This window comes from Strigops habroptila, chromosome 4, assembly GCF_004027225.2.
Source record: "Strigops habroptila isolate Jane chromosome 4, bStrHab1.2.pri, whole genome shotgun sequence".
In the NCBI taxonomy this organism is placed as follows: Eukaryota; Metazoa; Chordata; class Aves; order Psittaciformes; family Psittacidae; genus Strigops; species Strigops habroptila.
In genome coordinates this window covers 5,679,795-5,697,958 of record NC_046358.1, presented here as the reverse complement: position 1 = coordinate 5,697,958, position 18,164 = coordinate 5,679,795, and the positions used below count along the sequence as shown (strand labels likewise).

At 50.7% G+C, this 18,164-nt stretch overlaps 2 protein-coding genes across 3 annotated transcripts in view; one reads left to right on the top strand and one right to left on the bottom strand.

Moving 5' to 3' along the window:
* C4H11orf49 (chromosome 4 C11orf49 homolog) overlaps window positions 1–4,584 on the top strand; it is an 85,234-nt gene extending 80,650 nt beyond the window's left edge. The window contains 2 exon segments of the mRNA XM_030481279.1: window positions 2,505–2,568; window positions 3,096–4,584. Of these exon segments, the coding sequence (XP_030337139.1) occupies window positions 2,505–2,568; window positions 3,096–3,276 (245 nt within the window). The 3' untranslated portion in view covers window positions 3,277–4,584.
* A 409-nt stretch (window positions 4,585–4,993) lies between these two features.
* Window positions 4,994–14,229, bottom strand: ARFGAP2 (ADP ribosylation factor GTPase activating protein 2). Of its 2 annotated transcripts, XM_030481277.1 has the most exons (17): window positions 14,099–14,229; window positions 13,730–13,848; window positions 12,735–12,807; window positions 12,053–12,184; window positions 11,880–11,960; window positions 11,443–11,545; window positions 10,758–10,814; window positions 10,131–10,175; window positions 9,104–9,156; window positions 8,568–8,704; window positions 7,897–8,028; window positions 7,299–7,427; window positions 7,089–7,217; window positions 6,598–6,724; window positions 6,390–6,480; window positions 6,153–6,271; window positions 4,994–5,792 (listed from the first exon to the last, which is right to left on the bottom strand). In XM_030481277.1, the coding sequence occupies exons 1-17, from the start codon at window positions 14,168–14,170 to the stop codon at window positions 5,772–5,774; spliced, it is 1,620 nt and encodes a 539-aa protein (XP_030337137.1). In that variant the 5' UTR covers window positions 14,171–14,229; the 3' UTR covers window positions 4,994–5,771. The 2 variants fall into 2 exon arrangements, with proteins under 2 accessions (XP_030337137.1, XP_030337138.1); XM_030481278.1 differs by lacking the exon at window positions 10,131–10,175 and having other exon boundaries at window positions 14,099–14,228.
* Window positions 14,230–18,164: the final 3,935 nt, after the last annotated feature.

The following is an 18,164-nucleotide window of genomic DNA, read 5'->3' as shown; positions in this document are numbered from 1 at the left end:
AGCAAAGCGTTGCATTGGCAAGAGACAGTATGTAATCCACACACAGTTCGGACTCACAATTCCATATTGCCCTGTATGCCTTGCTTGTGCTCTTCCTTCTCTTGCAAAGGGGAACAGAAATGCCTTTTGGTGTTTGACAGGGCTGTATCCGGGAGGTAAGTTTAAATATGTGGAGGCCCAAACACTCGTCTTCACTCATCTCCATTCAGCAAATAATCTAGCCAGGAAGGGTAGGGTTTCTTTATCTTTGGGTAGGAATCCTCTCCCTCTGCTTGAGTATCTGCCAGTCCCTATGTTACAAAACCCAACCTCAGTGAAAAGGTGTACCTTGCCTGAGGGTTGTTCTTTTGCACAGGTGTGTGTCATAATAGAGCAGAAGTGTCCCCTCCCTGGCTGAGCCCCTTCTTACAGCAAACCATTTAAGCTGCTAATGCTCCTCTGGGGCAGGGCTGCTTACCCAGCAACATGGAGATTATATATCAAAGGTGCATGAACACAGCCCTGCAATCCCCTCTGCAAACAGGCTTAGGAAGCAGTGTATTCACTGGGGAAGGTGATGCCTGGATTGCAGCAAGCAAAATCTTTTTGGTTTTTTTCCCTTTGCCCTACAAAATCCACTTCTAATCGAGTGCAAAGAAAACAGATGAGCAGAAAAAAACACATCCTGCCCACAGCTTCCATTGTGCCATCTACAAAGTGTGTGGGTTTTCATTCCCATTAATGTGGGGCCCGTCCCCTGGCCCTCTGCCATCTCCTGCTGAGGCCTCTCTCAGAGGAGGGGCAGCAGCCACCAGTCTGACAGGTGGCACGGAGAGGAGGATTCTTTTCCTGGTGCCTTTTAATCTCTCCTGAAGGGTGATTTCAATAGTTTTGGGTCTTTAGGGGATCACAAGCTCCCTAGAGCCCTTCAGCGAGAGGGTAGTTTCAGGTGAAGGAACTTTAGGCAGGATGCCTGCTGTCTCTCTGGTCTCACAAAGCTGCTAGTTCCCCTTGAGGAACAGGGGTAAGGATTAGAGCAGCTCGTTCAGGCTGGAGTAGCACGGATGTGTTTGTCAGGCAGACTGGAATCCGCAGCCTAACTCCAGTGTCAGTGTTGATTTGTGAATCCTTTGAGGGTTGTTTACTGACTTGTGTAGTTCTTGTGCCCTGGAGACCTCGCTGTGCATTCTGCAAATAGAGAAACAAGCTTTAGCTGCTTATTCTTTTAATAGAGCCCATGAAAGGGAGCAGGCTGGGGCACTTCACTGGACCTCCTGACACTCTGTGTTGCAGTGCCAGGCTTCCCTGTTCATTTGCAGGAGGGGAAGACCAGAACTGGAAGGAGTGGGAGTCAGTTCTGACCTAAACTGGTTCTGGTTTTCAGGCCCTCACTGCTGTGGTTTTGGTGACTGCTGCCAGCTTGCCCGTGTGAGGCAGGTAAATCTCCAGCCCATCCTTCCAGAGCAAGGTGCCAGGGCCAGAAACCAGGTTTGTGTCCCCACAGGGAGTACAAAGCCCCTTGCCAAAGGTACTGAGTGTAGCAGCCAGGTCTCCTGACAAACAAGAGCATTCCTCACCGCACTGTTGGTGCAATTGACCAAGTGGGTTTTCTGTCCTGGTGTGCAGTGGCACATTCCTGTCATCTCTGTGCTGGCTGATCCCACCCTCCTGTACCAGGTGGAGTTTGTTACAGAATTAGGAAGGAGGGCTTTCCTAAGAGCCCCATCTTCCTTTCTGGGCTCTTCCTGAGGTGTCAGTGTCCTTTCAGAGAATGGCAAGGACAATCAACCAGCTGTTCCAGTCCTACACCTTGTCCTTCATCCTGAATAGGGTTTGAATGTGCAAAGGAGCGTGCTAAAAAGGGTACATGATTACTGGCCCAGCCTTTCATGCTGTCACCTAGACAGTGAGCAACACTAGGGCACAGTCCATCACACTTACACCTATAGGCTTGATGTGTACCAGAGTCAGGCCTGACTTTCCGGAATTGCAAGGAAGGCAATAGCCTTACATCTGTGGAATGTTTTGATCCCCAAGCTCAGTGCACCACAAGAAAAGCAGGTGGCACAGAAGTATGCATCTCCCTGGGTGGTACAGTGCATGCTTCAGGCTGTGGCACAGACAACAACAGATCTATTGCTCTGATAGGATCTGGGACTGGTGACTATATAGAGCAATTAGCAAAGGCCTCAATTGACATTCTGTCATCTCCCTGACAGTCATACTCCATAGTTTTGTGCAATGAATGGAAACTGCCAATCCTGAGGGCTCTTCAAGTTCTCTGGGAGGTGAGACTACTGGGAGTGCCTCCCATTTAGTCTGAGCTCAGCCACAGCCTGTGTGAAGGATGCAGAATATAGATCATCATTCCTCATCTGTCCATGATCCTCAACATTCAGTGTCCATTTCTCTAACAGGTTTAAGGAAGTCTTCTCTGTCTTGCAGGGCGGATTTTGGATGCTGCTGTGACTTGAGCACTTTATAGCCTAACTCTGCTCTGATACTTCCCTTGGTTTTTTCCCCAGGAGCTTTGCCAGATAAAGGAGACTTGTTTGTCGACCCTGCCATGGACCATGAACTTGAGAAATTGTAAGTGGAGTTGCCTAAAGTAGGAGATAAAGCAACAGATTAAAATTAGCATGCTAAGGGAGACTTTAGTAAGGTACTGTCCCTATTCCCTTGCTCTACTATAAAACAATAGAGGAGCTAACACAACAGCCTGAGCAGAGAAGGACTCTTTCTTTGGCATGCCTTGGTGCAGCTAACAAAGGCTTCAGAAATCGAGAGGAAAAGTGTGATCTAGAGGGGATCCAGAGGGATCTAGAGGAAGCAGCAGTATCTAATGAAACAGGAAATTTTGTTTGGATGGTGAAAAGCAGGAGTGCTGGAGGACACAGGCTCAGCCCAGAAGAAAGATCTGTTTAATCAGGAAGAAAGATTCCCAATGGCAAGTCTTGCTGGTACTGGTGCAAAGTGTTCCCCCTCAGTGCCATGAGCATCTTTCCAGCCCTGTGTGAGCTGTGAATAAGTCCTCCTCCCAGGTTCACTCCAGAAGTGCTACAGTGAGGGCTGAGATGACAAGTTATGCTGCCCAGCATTTGTCTTTTCTCTTTCAGGGTAGCTCAGGTTTCAGGGCTTTCCATCTCTGGTCCCACCAGCTCCAGTGGGGATGCAGCCAATTTGCCTGTGCGTAACTCCCCCCGGATGAACTATCCCTGGAAACCTCTCCACCATCGGCGAAAAATGGATGCGGAGAGTGAAGGCTCCAACGAAGAAACAGACTCCTCTGAAAACTGAAGGTTGTGAGGGTGGGCACCGTTCCCATCTTGGCCTTCTCCAGAACCCACTGGAGCAACAGCACCTCCTCCCAGAGCATCTGCTCTGACGGTGGGTTCTGTCCACACCACCAGTGCGTGTGTGGCTGTGCCAGTCCCCTTTGCCAGGTCCACCCATCTCATTCCAGGAGGAACTCCGCCTTTTTCCTAGCTCCAAACTCATGCAGGAGCTGCTCCCTTGCAGAAGCTATTTCCAGCTGCAGGGTTATGCTCCCCTCTGCTGGCAGGCAACACAAACCAGCACCCGCTCGCTCTGCCTCTGCTTGGGAGCACCGGGGCTCTCCCTCACGGTTCAGCAGTTACTGGAGCAGTGGGAGTGCTGGTGCAGGCTGCTTGCCAGTGTTGTGTTGTGTAGCTGTGCTCAGGCTTGGCTTAGACAATAGAGGGGTTAAATCACCAGTGGCAGCTTTGCATTCCTGCTCCATTATAATTATTCCCAGTAAAGCTGCACCTGCATGTGATCAAAGGTAGAGATACTCCTAGAAAAGAAGGGCTTTGCCATTCCACCTCTGCTTTCTTCTCCATGCATCCAAGACTTGCCAAAGCAAATACAGCAAATAAGCTAGGCTGCAATAAGTACTGCTTGGTGCTGCCTGTCTCCTCCTCTGCACTGAGTTCCCTTCTGTGAGGCCTCTAACAGCATATTATTAAGGTCATTTGGAAAAGCGAGCTTCAGAGGGGTTGGAAGAGACAAAGAGGGAGAAAAGTCTTTCAATTCCTTGCCCCCAGGTTGTGTGGTCTGCAAACATACAGGGCATCTGCTGGGGCTGGGTGGGCTGAAGCACGAGGGGAGCTGGAAGCAGTTGTCAAATGAGCCCTGGGTATTTTTTTGTCAGTAGTGGCGTTGCAGCATCATACATATTGGCATGTAACCCTCTACAACTACAGAGAGCAGCAGCATCTCAGTGTGTTAATGGCAACCAGTGCAGGCCTGAACGCTTGGTCGAGCCCTGCTGCTGTGCCTCAGCTTGCACAGACTCGCTCTTTGGGTAACTTTGGTTCCTCTTGGTTCTGTGGGAGCCTCCTCGCACCTCCTGTTCCTGGAACACTGCAGCGTGGGCCACCAGGAGCTGCAGCCCAACGCTGACAGCCATCAGCTGAGCGCATTCAACACACACTGCAGCTATTTTCAGGCTACTGCGGAGCCTGTACCACAGCCGCGCTGTGGGGGTAACGGGACGGGTAATTTATTTATTGTAAGTTATTTATTACCGCGCTCGCTAACTGCGCTTCCTCTCGCACCCTCCGGGCAATAAAGCACAAGGCGTGAGGCCGCTGTGCCGTGCTGTGGCGGCCCGGACCCTCCGCGGGGCGCTGCTGCCGAGAGGCCCGGGGCGGCGGCACCAGTACCTCAGCCGCGGGAGGCGGTGGCCGCGCAAGCGCAGGCCCCCCGCCCGCACCACCGCGCAGGCGCTCGCCCCTCCGCGGCGGGCGGCAGCGGTGTCCCCTCAGGCTGCGGGCGCGACCGTAACGGGGCAACGCGGCAGAAACACTGGAAGGGTCGGTCCCTTCCCCGCTCCGACCACCCCGCAGCGGCCAAACACACGCTTACAACGGCGAGAAACCCTTCCCCTCCCCGCGGTACCACAGCCCCTGCGCCTGGGCACAGCCCCGGGGGTAGTGTGTAACCAGCCCTTTCCCCCCCTCTTGCTACCCCCTCCTCAACACCACAATCCAAGGAAGAGGAAAAACACACTCTTGTTAAAAGCAGGGAGCCAAGTTGAACAGGACTAAAATGAGTCCTCACTCATTGCTGTGCTGCAATTTACCTCATGGAGAAGTCAGGGCTCAGGACTTTGACCTCAGATCAATCTGGGCAACAAAAGAACCAGGGATCCAGCAAATATCTTTACAGTACTTCTTTACCTGGGCCTTTGTGGCTGATGATGTAATTAGAAGCTAAAAAAATAATATTTGCTTTGATTTTTTTTTTTTCCCCTCATGCATCAATATATGCTGGTTTAGAAGACAGTAAAAAGGATTAGCCCATGGTCAAAGTGAGACCCTGCAAATACAGAGGACTCCACAGCACCACGGAGTAGGAGCACTGAGCAGAACAAAAACAGTCGTGTTCACAGGACCCAGGTAACATGATGTCCAGAGAAATAGCATTCCCCTTCACTCTGCCACTTGGTGAGTTAAGGTATAGGCCAAGACAGACAGGAGCACCGATGAGGGCAGCCCAGGAGCTCCTGTCCTGTCTTTTACAGCAGCAAGGTTAACCCTGTCAGAAGGCCTGTCTCCACTGGCTGGTAGATAGCAGTGGGTGTGAGGGCACACTGAATTTTAATAGAGTGGAATCCAGAGATAGTTGGAGAGCACCCTGGGCACAGCCACGTCCTGGCCCCCTCCCCACCCGACCCAGACAAACTAAGACAATCCTGCAGAGTTTACTCCAGGCGAAGGTGGCATCAGTGCTTCTTGCTGGCTTCTCTTTGAGTTGCAGTCCCTGGGTCATCAATATGAGCCATAACGATCCTGAGGAGGAAACACACCAAGACACCATGCTACAAACTTCATGCAAATTCCAGAGACAGGTAACACAAGGTCTAGACAGGATGCCATGAAAAGGCAGGAAGTAAAAAAGCCGTAACTTTTTTAAGTTCAGCCTCGGATTTGTGTCAAGCTTAGCTGACATGACAAGGTGTCCTGTCCAGCAGGAGTGTTAAGGCTTGCCAAGTGGAATTGCTCAGCTAGTGTAGTGTAGTCATCAGCTAAAAAAGACATGTCTCTACCTGGGACTTTGCATATAATTTGAGAAGACAATGATAATTCCAGCAGAAGCCAGGATCTGAGCATGACTATAGCCTGTCTGAAGGCGCCAGGGTGTCAGCTCACCTGGAGGGAGTTCATCACCCCATTGGCTAGGACAGCCATCTTGCCAGCAACGGATTTCACTCCTTGCTTGAACTGTGCAATGTCAGCTGCAGGCAGGACATTTCCAATGGACACGCCACCTATGAGAACCAGCAGGAGTTAGCCCAGAGTCCCCCAGCTCCAAAGAGCACCCTGACCCTTTCCAGTCTAGGTCCTCCAAACCTGCCCCCTTCCTCTAGCCACGGAGTGCTAACAAACCTGAGTGCACATTCTCAGCCTCTCCAAACAGGTCTGCAGAGCTGATGGCGCTGCTACCTGAGAGCTGCTGCAATCGGGATCTGGCTTCATACTGCAGCAGAGAACAAAACAAAATGGTTATAAATGAAGGGAATGAAGTAGCACTTGAGCAAACAGGAAGAGATGAAGCCAGAGCTGTACCAGCTTAAGCACTGCAGAATGCATCTACCTCAGCATCTGCCTCCCGCCCAAAGAACATATCTGAAGAGATGGCTTTAGCCCCTGCAAACTTCTGCCGAGCTTCATTGGATTCCACAACAAATGTCCTGTTCTCTGGCTCCCGCCTACTGGTGGGTCTGAGGAAACAAGAGAGGAGACATTCAGCTTCAGCTCACCAACACAGTAAAGAAACAGCCTTCTCTCTCAGACCCCAGCTGACCAAAAGCAAGCAACAAATCCTTGAGTGCTAGTTACCACCAGGGTTCTCCACTCCCCACCTCAGGACAGCCAGCACTTGATGACCATAAAGGCTGTACCATAAGCAAAGAAGTGCCCAAGCCCCTTTCACTCAAGGCCCTTTTTCTTGGGCTTGTCTATGCAACTTACTTTTGCAGCACCAGCCTCCTGTGATCACACAGCAGCATCTCTCCCCACAGGTCTTAGACCTACCCCTTTGTCACACACACAAGGAAGGTACAGGAGCAGTGGCAGGCACTTTACCTCTCTGAAACTGGCCGAATACTAGAAACAGTCACCTCAGGTTCCTCCTCTTTGTCCATACCCCATGAAGAGTCCGTTTCCCACCGTGAGCCAAATGCATCTTCGAATGAGAAGGGACTGTATTTGTACCTAGGTAGCAAAAATAAGGTAATTTAGCCCAAACATTAAATTCAGGAATAAACCAAATACTACACTGAAGCTAAGTCTTACTTGGGGGGTCCAGAGGTGAAGCTTCCAGCATCTTCAAACAAGTCCAATTGGGAGCGGGAAGATTTTGCAACCAGCGGCGTCTCCTGCTCAATTACTTGCATCTCAGACATCACCGAGTGTGAAACAGAACTAGCACAACAGATAGATAGGCAGTCAGGGCCCTGGCTCCAACAGCCTACAGCCCCTACAGTCACAGCCCCAAAACTCAATCTGGCCTTCACAGGCAGGGCAGGTGCCCCAAGTCTCAAAGAAGAGCTGTGGGATGCCAGTCCCCTTCACCACTTATGTAGCTTATCCCCACACCCTCAGAAGTCTTGAGATACCTTCTTAAGGGAAGTATTCTGCAGGGGGACAGGGCTCTAGAGCTAGGCACTGCCAGGCCAAATGCATCTTTGGAAAGCTCAAATGGAAACTAGAACCTCAGAGTGCCCATTCCTTCTGGAGCCTGAAGTGTTTTTAGACATAGTCCAGCATATGAGGACTTTAAATCAGCTCCTTATCTATTACAAGAGCAGCAAGCTATTGCCTTCAGAAAACTCTTCCTGAGCAGGGTGCTTCCTGGGCACCTGTCTGTCCTATGCCATACAGAGTTAAATACCTCCTTGATGGCAAGCCCATGCCCAGCCTCTCTGCTTGTTCACGCTTCTTCCCTTCAAGGTTCTGAAGTTTCTTCTCTTCCTTCTTCCGATCGAGCTGTAGTTCCTGATAAGCCAGTCGCATCGAGGTGACTCTAAAGGATAGAGCTAAGGTGGGCATCAGCTCATCACCCTCCCCCTCAGCCCACGCTGTTCAGTGGCAAGGGGGAGAGTAACCTTGACAACCCATCAAAACACCCACTCCCACAACAGCTTTGCCATAAATCCTTGCATAGAAGCTACTGCTTGTCTTCCCATCTCACCTCCGCTGGGATTCAAGTCTTAATAAGCTAACCATGACTTTCCTAGTGTAAGCACTGTCTCCCCCACACACTCCTGACAGAATGCCCCATCCAGTTCAGCTTTGCCTTTTTCAGTCCTATCTAAAGGTCAACAGAAACACAAAATACTTCCATATCTGTTCCTTGAACTCTTCTGGGGATGCTAATTTGAACACAATATGGCAATATAACTTGAGCCCTGCCATAAGGACCCTATTGGCTTATACCTACTGCTCATCCTACCAGGCAGCATGTTCTGTACTCACATTAGGTGGTCCTGGGGTGAACAGCATTAACCTCATATTACTTCTGCCTTACGTGTGCAAGGTATTCAGCCCAAACAGGGCACTTACATGGACTCCTCAGCTTGTTTCCTGGACTCCACTGCCTGCTGCTCCCTCAGCTGCTCTGCCACCTGGGCTTGCCGCTCGATCTCGCTGAAGCTCTGGCTGCTCACCTTCTGGGCTCCAAGGCCTTTTTTTGCTCCCAGCTTGAAAAACAAATCCAAAAGATTGTGATTTCTTCACTCTAGATTGTTCATCATATAAGAAAACCAGAATCCTACTCCCTGCTGCACTCATCAGGCCTTCAGTCTCCCTGTGGAGTCACAACCTACAGACCCACTACAGCTTGCAACAAGATTATGGAAGAACACCCAAGAGTTAACCCACCAGTGGCCAGTGCTAAGAGATCAGCCACATACACTTCACATAATGAGTCAGGATCCAAAACCTGATTGCTTTTGTCCATTAACATACAAGCTGTCTTTAACAATAAGCAGTGATATAATCAAAGTTCTCTCCCTTCCCCAAATGAATCTCTCAGAAAGCAAGGGCCAGGGAAAGGACATGCTCCACCTCCTCTCCATAAAACAAGAGCTCAGACATACCCCTTTCTTGGCAGCTCCTGGCTTCTTCTTTCCAATGAGGGAGGATTTAAGTTCTGCAAGAGGGGGGAAGCAGCAAATAAGTAGAAGTGAATTAGTTTAAGAAGCCAAAATTAGTCGGCAACCCACACAAACATCCACCACAATCCAGCTGCTATAGAGTCCAGGGCACACCATGCAGCTTCACATCAGAAGCCTGGGTGACTTCACCCAGCCAAGAAAGATGCACTTAGAAGCTCCACAATTGCAGGCTGGTGGCCTGTAGAAGCATGTCCATTGCAGCTTCAGACCATATGAAGGGCAGTGCCTCACCAATGCCTTAGGGACAAAGAAGCAAGAACCCTAAGGTCATGTTTACATGAACAGACCAACGACAAAATGGACCTGAAGTGCAGTGAGCTGTAAAAGCAACAGGTTCCCCAACACCTGGCACGAGGAACCTGTCACTCCAAGGGCATGGAACATGCCACGCTTGTGAAACCAGCCAAGGTCCAGCCAAGCAGCAGCTGCCTGGGGAAAAGTGTCAGAACAAAGCAAACACAGAGGGACTGCCCAGGATCTTTTCCCAGCTCCCAGCCTGTAGCTCCAAAATCTTACCACCCTTGTTGGGCTTTTCTTCCACAGAAGTGTCTCTTTCCTTTCTATCCCCACATAACCTTGGTCAAGCCATACTTTAGATCATTCTTGACAGCCTTTCCTGTATCTTTTCTAGTCTTACCATAAGTTTTTGAAATATGAGAGTTCAAAACATTCACACTACCCAAGACTGTTTTCAGCTCACTGTTCCTAACATTTGATTTGGGGTTGTTTGGGGTTTTTATATTACTGGTCAGGAAATGTTTAACAGAAATATCAGTAAGATCCCTTTCCAGATATGGAGTGGTTTAGATCCCAACATGATACATGTAAGCTTTGGCTCATTCCCTCCCTCCAAGCAGAGGAAGCTAAAGTTAGAGTTGAAGGCAGAATCACAGAAGGGGCAGCAGAGTTGTCACAAGCAGCCAGCACAGGCCAGCTGTAAGCCAGTTACCTCTGGCAGGAGCAGGCTCTTGTGTTGAGAGACACATGGACATGTCTGAGGAAGAGACATAAAACACGGGGAATGAATAGACACTTGAGGACACAGGCTTTCCACCCAGGATGAACCCACTGTGGGCTAGGAGTACACTCTCAATAAGGAAAGAAGGTCTAGCTAGATGCTGCGTGTGCAGCCAGGACAGTAACGGCAGGGGAGAATCAGATACAAATTCCGCTTTCTCTGGTAGCCAAAAATTCATTTGCCTCCAAAGGTTCAGGGAGGGGGAAAACCCCACACCAAAAAAACCCCCCACAAACCAAACCCCACAGCCACGTGGCCTTGATCAGCCAAGTTCTAGATATGTGAATGCCAAGCTTTGTCCAAAACTCTAAAGATGAAAGCAAGCTTTTGGGAAGGCAACAGCTTTGAATTTGATGATCCAATTGAGGAGGAAACCTCCAGTAACCTGTGGCTTGGTTTGGGGGTTCAGGGAGATCCTCAGTACTGGCTCCATGGTAACATAAGCTCCTTTAAACATTCTGAAAATTGGCTCATCAGTTCCAGCTCCACTGAGCTTATTACTGAACAGTAGGAGTAAGACCAAGACTGACCTGAGAGCTAGTGAAGAGTCTCACTTACCTAGAGGAGCTTTAGGAGACGTGCTCAACAGGTCAGTAGATGGGCCTTGGCTGGAATCTGTGGACACAAAACCAGACAGAACATTCAGCAGATTGATTCTCAACCCCATTCTTCTCAGTGTGCTCACATTTCCACTTACCTCTTTTACTTCCTCTGCCCTTCCTCACCACCCCAAACAAGCCAAGTTACAGTTTGAAACATGCAATTTCCCAAGCACAACAACTTAATCTCCATTGAGCAAGTTATTCTCTCTGCAGTGTTCTTAACACATGAGAAGAAAGCAAACACTCTGCAGGGTTTCAAATCACAGCTGTGCCCCCAGATTCGTGGTCTCCTCGTCACTCACACTGGAAAGTTTTCTGCTCTACATTCATACATCATTTGCAGACACACCAAATTCAAGGGAAAGAAAGGAGTGTTTAGACAAACAATGATGTCTGGGAGCAGGAAAATAGGAGAACTAATCCCCAAAATAGCTTTCTGTGCATTTCAAGAAAAGCTGAGGATTTATCCCAAGCAGAGCAGTAGGTTTAAAAGTGTTCACTAAACATCATAAGAGTGCACAGAGCTTTTACTCCTTCAAGCCTGAGCCAAAGGAAGAACTCAGCTCTTCCAACTGTGGCACAGAAATGTACTCTGGAAATGAAGCCACATTCTTGGAACAATTATCCAGCAGGGAACTCACTCGACACTTCGCTGCCTTCTGATGATTTTGCTGCTTTTTCCACCTCTGGTGAAGACTGTGCAGGATTCTGGCTGGCATCTGCTACATCCCAGGTACTGGAAGACTGCAAGGAGATGTTCATTCCAGTCATTTGCAGAAGGTGAATGAACCAAACAATCCTGAACTTACTTCAGGTTTAGTGACCTGTATTCAGTTTTCAGCCAAAGGAAACGTATTCCAAACTCCAAACTATGCCTCTACCCAAAGGACATGGGTATTACAGGCCCCATGAGGGACTGTTTAGATCTGTGACTATGCCCCAGGCTGATGACTGAATCCTCATTCTTCCACGATACTACTGAAGGAGCATACAGTTTAGAGTCCCTCTAAACTAAGTGGGACTGCTCCTGGCTCAGCAGCTGGCTATTTGACTCTCTGGTTTAGACAGTTCTTCTCACCTGTGTGTGCTCCATGAAGAAATCAGCATCACTCTTGTCAGGGGAGTGACCAGGGGCTCCACTCAGTCCATCTATAAGCAGCTGAAGAGAGGAGAGGGTCAAAAAAGAAGGTATCCTACAAGAGTCAATGCCCAGCACTACACAGCTAAGAGCAGAGAGCTGCTCAGACTTACATCTGTGCCATACTTGGCCATGGCAGCACTTGCCAGCTGCCGGATCTTCTCCCTGTACATCTGAGCAGCTCGACTGTTGTACTTCGCGTTGGCATCCGTGGTCGTACAGCCGTGCTGGCGGAAGAAAGACGTCTGAAAAGAGAAGATTACTCAGTCTCCTGAGGGCTACATCATACTCAAGCAAGTGGCAGACAACCTCAGCAGAAAAAAGAAGCATCCCAGAGACAGGAGATGATACACTGAGCACACAGCATGAACCAGCCACTCATGCACCAGCTCCCTCCGAGAAGTCTCACTCCAGGCCCCATGGGAAAATCAGTCCCTGTCCTCCACAGGAGGATACTTCTGAGTCACAACGCTGAGAATAAGCTTTCGTAGTGATCAGTGTTATTAACACCTTTCATTTAAGAGGACTATGCCTCTCACTTAAATGAGAGTTAAGGAAATGACAGATCTGCACATCAGAAAACAGCGCATTCCAAGATCACACACCCTGACTTCCAAGCACACTTGACAACCGCCTCCCCTCATCACATATTTCAGATGAGGTTGTAGCCAGAAGAAAAACAACCAAACAGATGAGGTTGGTACCGAGAAAGCCACACAGAGGAGAGGGACAAAAACCAGAGGATGTGGATTAGCAAGAGGGAAAGCAAACAAAATGCCTACAGAGGCTCCTCACCGCGTTGGCATTGCTGCCCACTTGCATACACCTCAGCTGGAACCAGCTCCAGTTGGAATCCAGCTCTGTGGACCTGTGTGAGAGCCAATTATTTCTATTAACAATGTGCATGCACACCAAATGCAAAAGCAAGCTCTGAGCTAGAACAGTCAGATATCCCACTACTGTCCCAGAGCATAAGGGACAAAAGGGAAAAGAACACGTTGGTAACCTCTTTGCCCCTCACAGAAATTAATGCGAACTTCTAAAATGAGGAAAAAAAAAAGCACAGTTTCAGTTTCATACCAAATAACAGTCTCCAAATTTAGAGGACTTCTCATTTGTATTGCTTGTTGAGGGGGCAGAGCTTGAGCTAGGAAAGGAGAGCCAACAGCTTTCGTTCTACATGTGATCTCACCACAACATGAGAGGCTCATATTCAGCTTGTCCCACAGGCAAGAACACATGACAAAGCAACTGAGAACACAACCACGTAAAGCTAGGTGACGGAGCATGTGTCATACCAGTTACTCAACTTAGCTCTGACTAAGTAAAGGTTGCAGCTCTGTTACTTAAAATACTACGTTTTATAAGTAATAAAACCAAGAAAAACGTGCTGAAAATTCAACACCATCTTCCCCACTAGGTTGATAAAGAAAAGATTAAACAATATTCCTCTTTTTGTTTTACTAAGCATCACTAGAAACTTTTATATTGCTGCTATACTGGCAAGATTCACACACCACACACCTCTCAGCTTCTACAATTCAGACGGCGTTTCTGCAGGGTTACCAAAAGTAACATGTTGATGTGCAACTGAGGCGCTTCGCAAACCCCATCCTGGAAGGGCTGACTTAAAACTCCCACTGAGGGACCCGCTCGCCCACAAGCCTAAATCCCGAGGCGCTGACCCGCGATAACACAGCTCTCTAACGGAGCCCCCCCTGCTCCCGCACCAGGGAGGCACAGCGGCTGCAGGCCCGCCCCGCGGTAAGCCCCGGGCCGGCCGCACGCACCTGATGAAGCTGAGGTGCACACCCAGGGACCGGTGGACGCCGGAGCAGTCGATGCACAGGAACACCCCGTAGGTGATGCTGGCCCAGCTCGGGTTCTTGGCGCCGCAGTCGAAGCACGACTAGAGCGAAGGCAAAGGCACGGCGGGGCTGAGGCGGCGGCGCCGCTCCTCCACCCGCTCCCGCAACCCGGCGGCCCCATCCCGCCCGCTCTCCCCGGGCCCTCCCCGCGCCCCAGGAGCCCCCGACCCGGCCGCCCCGCCGCCGCAGCGCGGCCCGGAGCCCAGCGGGGCCTGCCCCGAGCCCAGGCCGCGGCCGCAGGGGAGCGGTCCGCCTCGGAAGGGCGGCAGCCGCCCGGTGTTGCCCCGCTACCTTGTTGGCCGGCGCTGCCCGGAGCCGCCTGAAGAGAGTCTGAATCTCCGTCTTGCTCGGCTCCGCCGCCATGATCTCTCCTTCCCAGACGCCACCGCGGCGACGGGTGCCGGCCGGGCCCAATGGCCGCGGGGCCGGGCCGCACTACGGGTGCCGCCTGAGCACACACCGCCCTGTCGCCATGGCAGCGGAGTACGGCGCCGGCCGCCATTAACCGCTGCAGCCACCTCACCCGGCAGTCCCGCCGTCCCCGGGCTCGGCTGTTTCGGGTCAGCGCCCATCCTAGTCCCGTCCGCTGCTCCGGCACCGTCCTCTGCGAACCGCGACCCGAGTCTAAGCGCGAACGGGCCCCCTCAGCCCTGACTGCGCGCGGTGTTCCCTCAGGCCCTCATGGCGCGGGAGGAGGCAGTGCTCCCGCAGGGAGAGGCAATTCCTGCCTTGGGCAAGGGGAAACGCTCAGGTGTGTGCTTACAGATACCACCTCCTCCGGCAGCTGGACCTCAGGGGCCTGGTGCGCTAGCACAAGGGAACGTACTTGGAAATGATTTAGTCAGCTGGAGGCTTCCCAAGCCCCACTGCCTGGTCCTGTGCAGTAATCAAGGCAGTGGGAGGCAGGAATCAAGGTAGGGAAGTTGTTATTTCACACTAAACATGGTATCAGGGCCTTAAAGTGGTGTATTACCTGCCTGGGAGCAGGAGGGAATGGACTGGAAAGCTATACAGTTATAATGCAAGAAAATTAGGAAAATATATGATCGTGTTTTGAACTAAAAGTCACTGGCATACAGCTCATTCCATGCTTTAGCCAAAAATAAAGAAAAACCAAAAGTGACTGCCCAGCAATGACAACAACAACAGCTAAAGTGTTGGTATTACTGAGGTGGAATAGATCGGGATTTCGTTATCTCCAAAAGGAGGTTGCTGTGTGGCACCAGCTTGTCACTAAAGGGAACAGTTAAATGTACTAATATCTGGACAAGACAACTTTCAATTTAAAGGCTTTCCTTTCACTTATTTCCACAATTTTTCACAGGTCTGTAAAGCAGACACGTAGAGTTCAGTGGGAACTTAAGGCCCATGATCTCAGCAAGATCCGTGAAGTCTTGGGACATACAGATGAAATTAAGAACGTCCAAGTTGCTGGGCAAAATAACCCAGTAGTAAAAGCGCTGCAGGTTTAGCAGGGCTGTGAAGCCTTGTGTTCACATGAGCAAAGCTCTAACTACATGGTCAGAGTGAGACCTGATATGGGAGGCACGTTGCCTTACAGTAAGATGAGAGGCTTCTGGCTGAAGCATCTGATTCAGGCTACTCAGATGAGTGTTTGAACTGGGTAGTGAAGCCTGATCTTGCCTGCCAGGCTCAACCTTGGCACCAATCTTGTCTTAAGTAGCCCCTGGTGCCTGTTGCTCTTATGCTGCTGTTTAATTGTGCCTGTATGCCCACGACAAAACAGTAGTGGGGGAATCAGTTCAGGTACGAGTAAGTGATAGCTTTTCCCTCACAGCTATTTTTAAACCAGTTGAGTTCCCCGATGCCATTCGTGGTGCAGCTGTCCTGGCAGTCATACAGGAGAGCCGACATCAGGGTGCAGCAAGGGCTGGCTGCACCCAAGGAGAAGGAGAGCTGTGAGGGTGGCATTCCCAAGGGCAGCAGGCCTTGGCCCTCATCAGCCATGGCCCATCCCCACAGCACATGAGCAAGAAGAGTTGGGCAAGCTCATGAGGTAGTCTTCAGTCAAGTTAGGAAGTCAATGCACAGGTCAGGATCAGGCCCAATGATTACCAGGCATGTCTGCAGTGGCAAGGCAAGTGTGAGGGCAGGATCACAAAGCACAGCCAGAGACCTGTGCTCCTCCAACAGGAGTGGTACCTCTGGGCTGAGCTCAAGTGAAAACACACCCATGGGCAGGGGGTAGACGCTCCAGGTGAGGTGCTCAGGACACTTAAGGCTTGTTAGTGCACCCCGAGAGGTGAAGCTAGACAGAAGGACAGGAGAGGGAGTGTATGGTGCCAGGGTGGAGGCTGTGTCAGCTGCGTCTTGTGTAGAGGAGCATGTTCGTGTGGGCTCGAGCAGCCTCAACCTGAGTTGCTTGCTCCTGCCTTGTAACCATGTGTTGTGCAGTGCTGCTCCCCTCCTCTCCTGGCTTTGTTCTCACTAGGTCTGTGTTTGGGTGTGAGATGGAGAGCTGCTGCAGGAGTTAGGAGGGACAGTCTGTTCATGCTGGTGTTATGGTCATGTTCATGCTGGGGCTTGTGAGAGAGAAGCAGCAGGACGAGCCAAGGCAGCCTCAGAGGCCAGTAGGTCAGTGTCAGGCTTTGCCTCTGCCTGTCTGTGCTAGGAGACATGGGGATAAACAGTAGAGGCTCCTCTCCTCTGTGAAGGGTGTACAGTGTTGATCATTGTGTCTTAGGAAAGCTTGTCACAGCAGTTACTCCAGCTTCTCTACCACAGTTGGGTCCCTTGCAGGCCTTCCAGTCCATGCTGGTTGCTCCAAGTCCTGGCAAAGCTGCTGATCCTGTCCATCAGTTCCACTTAAAAGCAGCAGGAAGAGCATGCTGCTGGGTTAAGAAACAGTCAGCTTCTTTTTGTTGCCTTTGTCAGGACAGGAAAGACCTCCTGCTGCTGACTGTTCCCTGCGAGCGCGTGCTGCCACCGCACTGTTCTTGCTATTTCCTGCATCTGTTTCTTTTGCACCTCATGTGCTTTGGTGCTGGATTTCTGAGCTCCAAGCCGGCAGCCTACTCTTTGGCCCTCAGCTTCCCTGTTCATCTACATCACATCTGACATCTGCCTCTTTCCTTCTGACTGCTGTGAAACCAGCCCCTGATCCCAATATAGCCTCCTAATCAGAGATCACCTTGCTGTTACCCATCTCCGTCAGTAACAGATAGTCCCCAGCATCATCCAGGAAAGCAAAGGATGGTGACCAGGCTTGTTCTTGGAGTCTGCCACACCACTGAGGACACAATATTAGTCCAGAAGTCTTGTCTGAGGACATGAGGCTGCTGTGAAAGAGAGCTGGCAAGGCTGGGGAGTGAAGTGATGGGGATAGGACCTGCCCTGCACTTGCAGGTCTGAGCCAAAGGGAAGAGAAAGCACTTCTCTGGAAGTGTGTCCAGAAGCAGGTGGCAGAGGGGAAGAGGGACCCTGCTCTCTTCTCACTACCCAGCGAAGCATGTAGGTGAAAGGACTGTGCAGGAGAGACAGGAGTTGGCTGAGTCCTGCTCTGCTTACTCAGCCCCGTTGGCCTCTCATGCTTTTCCTGAATGAGAAGATTGGGAAGGGGGCCAGCAAATTTAGTAAACTACCCCAAAAAACCTGGGAGATACAGTTTCCCATGGATCACAGTGTGATGGGGTACCAGGAATCTACAATGGTGCCTTAGGGAGAGAAGCAATTCCTAACTTTATTTTTGTCCCTTTCTTACCAAGCAATGTACAGACACTAACTAATGCACATGATTTCCCCTGGGGATAGTCAGTAACCCTGGGAGAGAGCTCTGCTCACTGTTGCAGGGCAGCCTGGCTGCTCTTTCCTCCTCAGTAGTGGAAAGAGCAAGCACAGCCACAGGAGGAGAGGAGGAAAGGAGAATCACATAGAAAGCATTCTCCCTCTCCCTAGAACAAGGGACACGTTCTCAGCAGGTGTGTCCCCTGCTGGAGTGTGTAAGAAGATGCTCCCGATTTCCCATGGTTTCAGTGATCATATTCCACTGCTTAGGGTGCCCAGAGAAGCTGTGGCTGCCCCATCCCTGGCAGTGTTCAAGGCCAGGTTGGACACAGGGGCTTGGAGCAACCTGCTCTAGTGGAAGGTGTCCCTGCCTGTGGCAGGGGGCTGGAACTGGGTGAGCTTTAAGGTCCTTCCAGCCCAAACCAATCTTTGATTCTATGAACTCAAGAGATACTGAGGAGCACAGTCATGCTTGGCTCGACCCGTTTTGGGGTTGTGTTGCAGCCAAAAGGCCTGTCCTGCTGCACATGCTGTCCCTTGCTCTGGCAAGTGGCAGCCATGGGCTGAGTTGTGCCGCTAGCCCCGCTCAAATGCTTATTGCCATTCTGTTGCT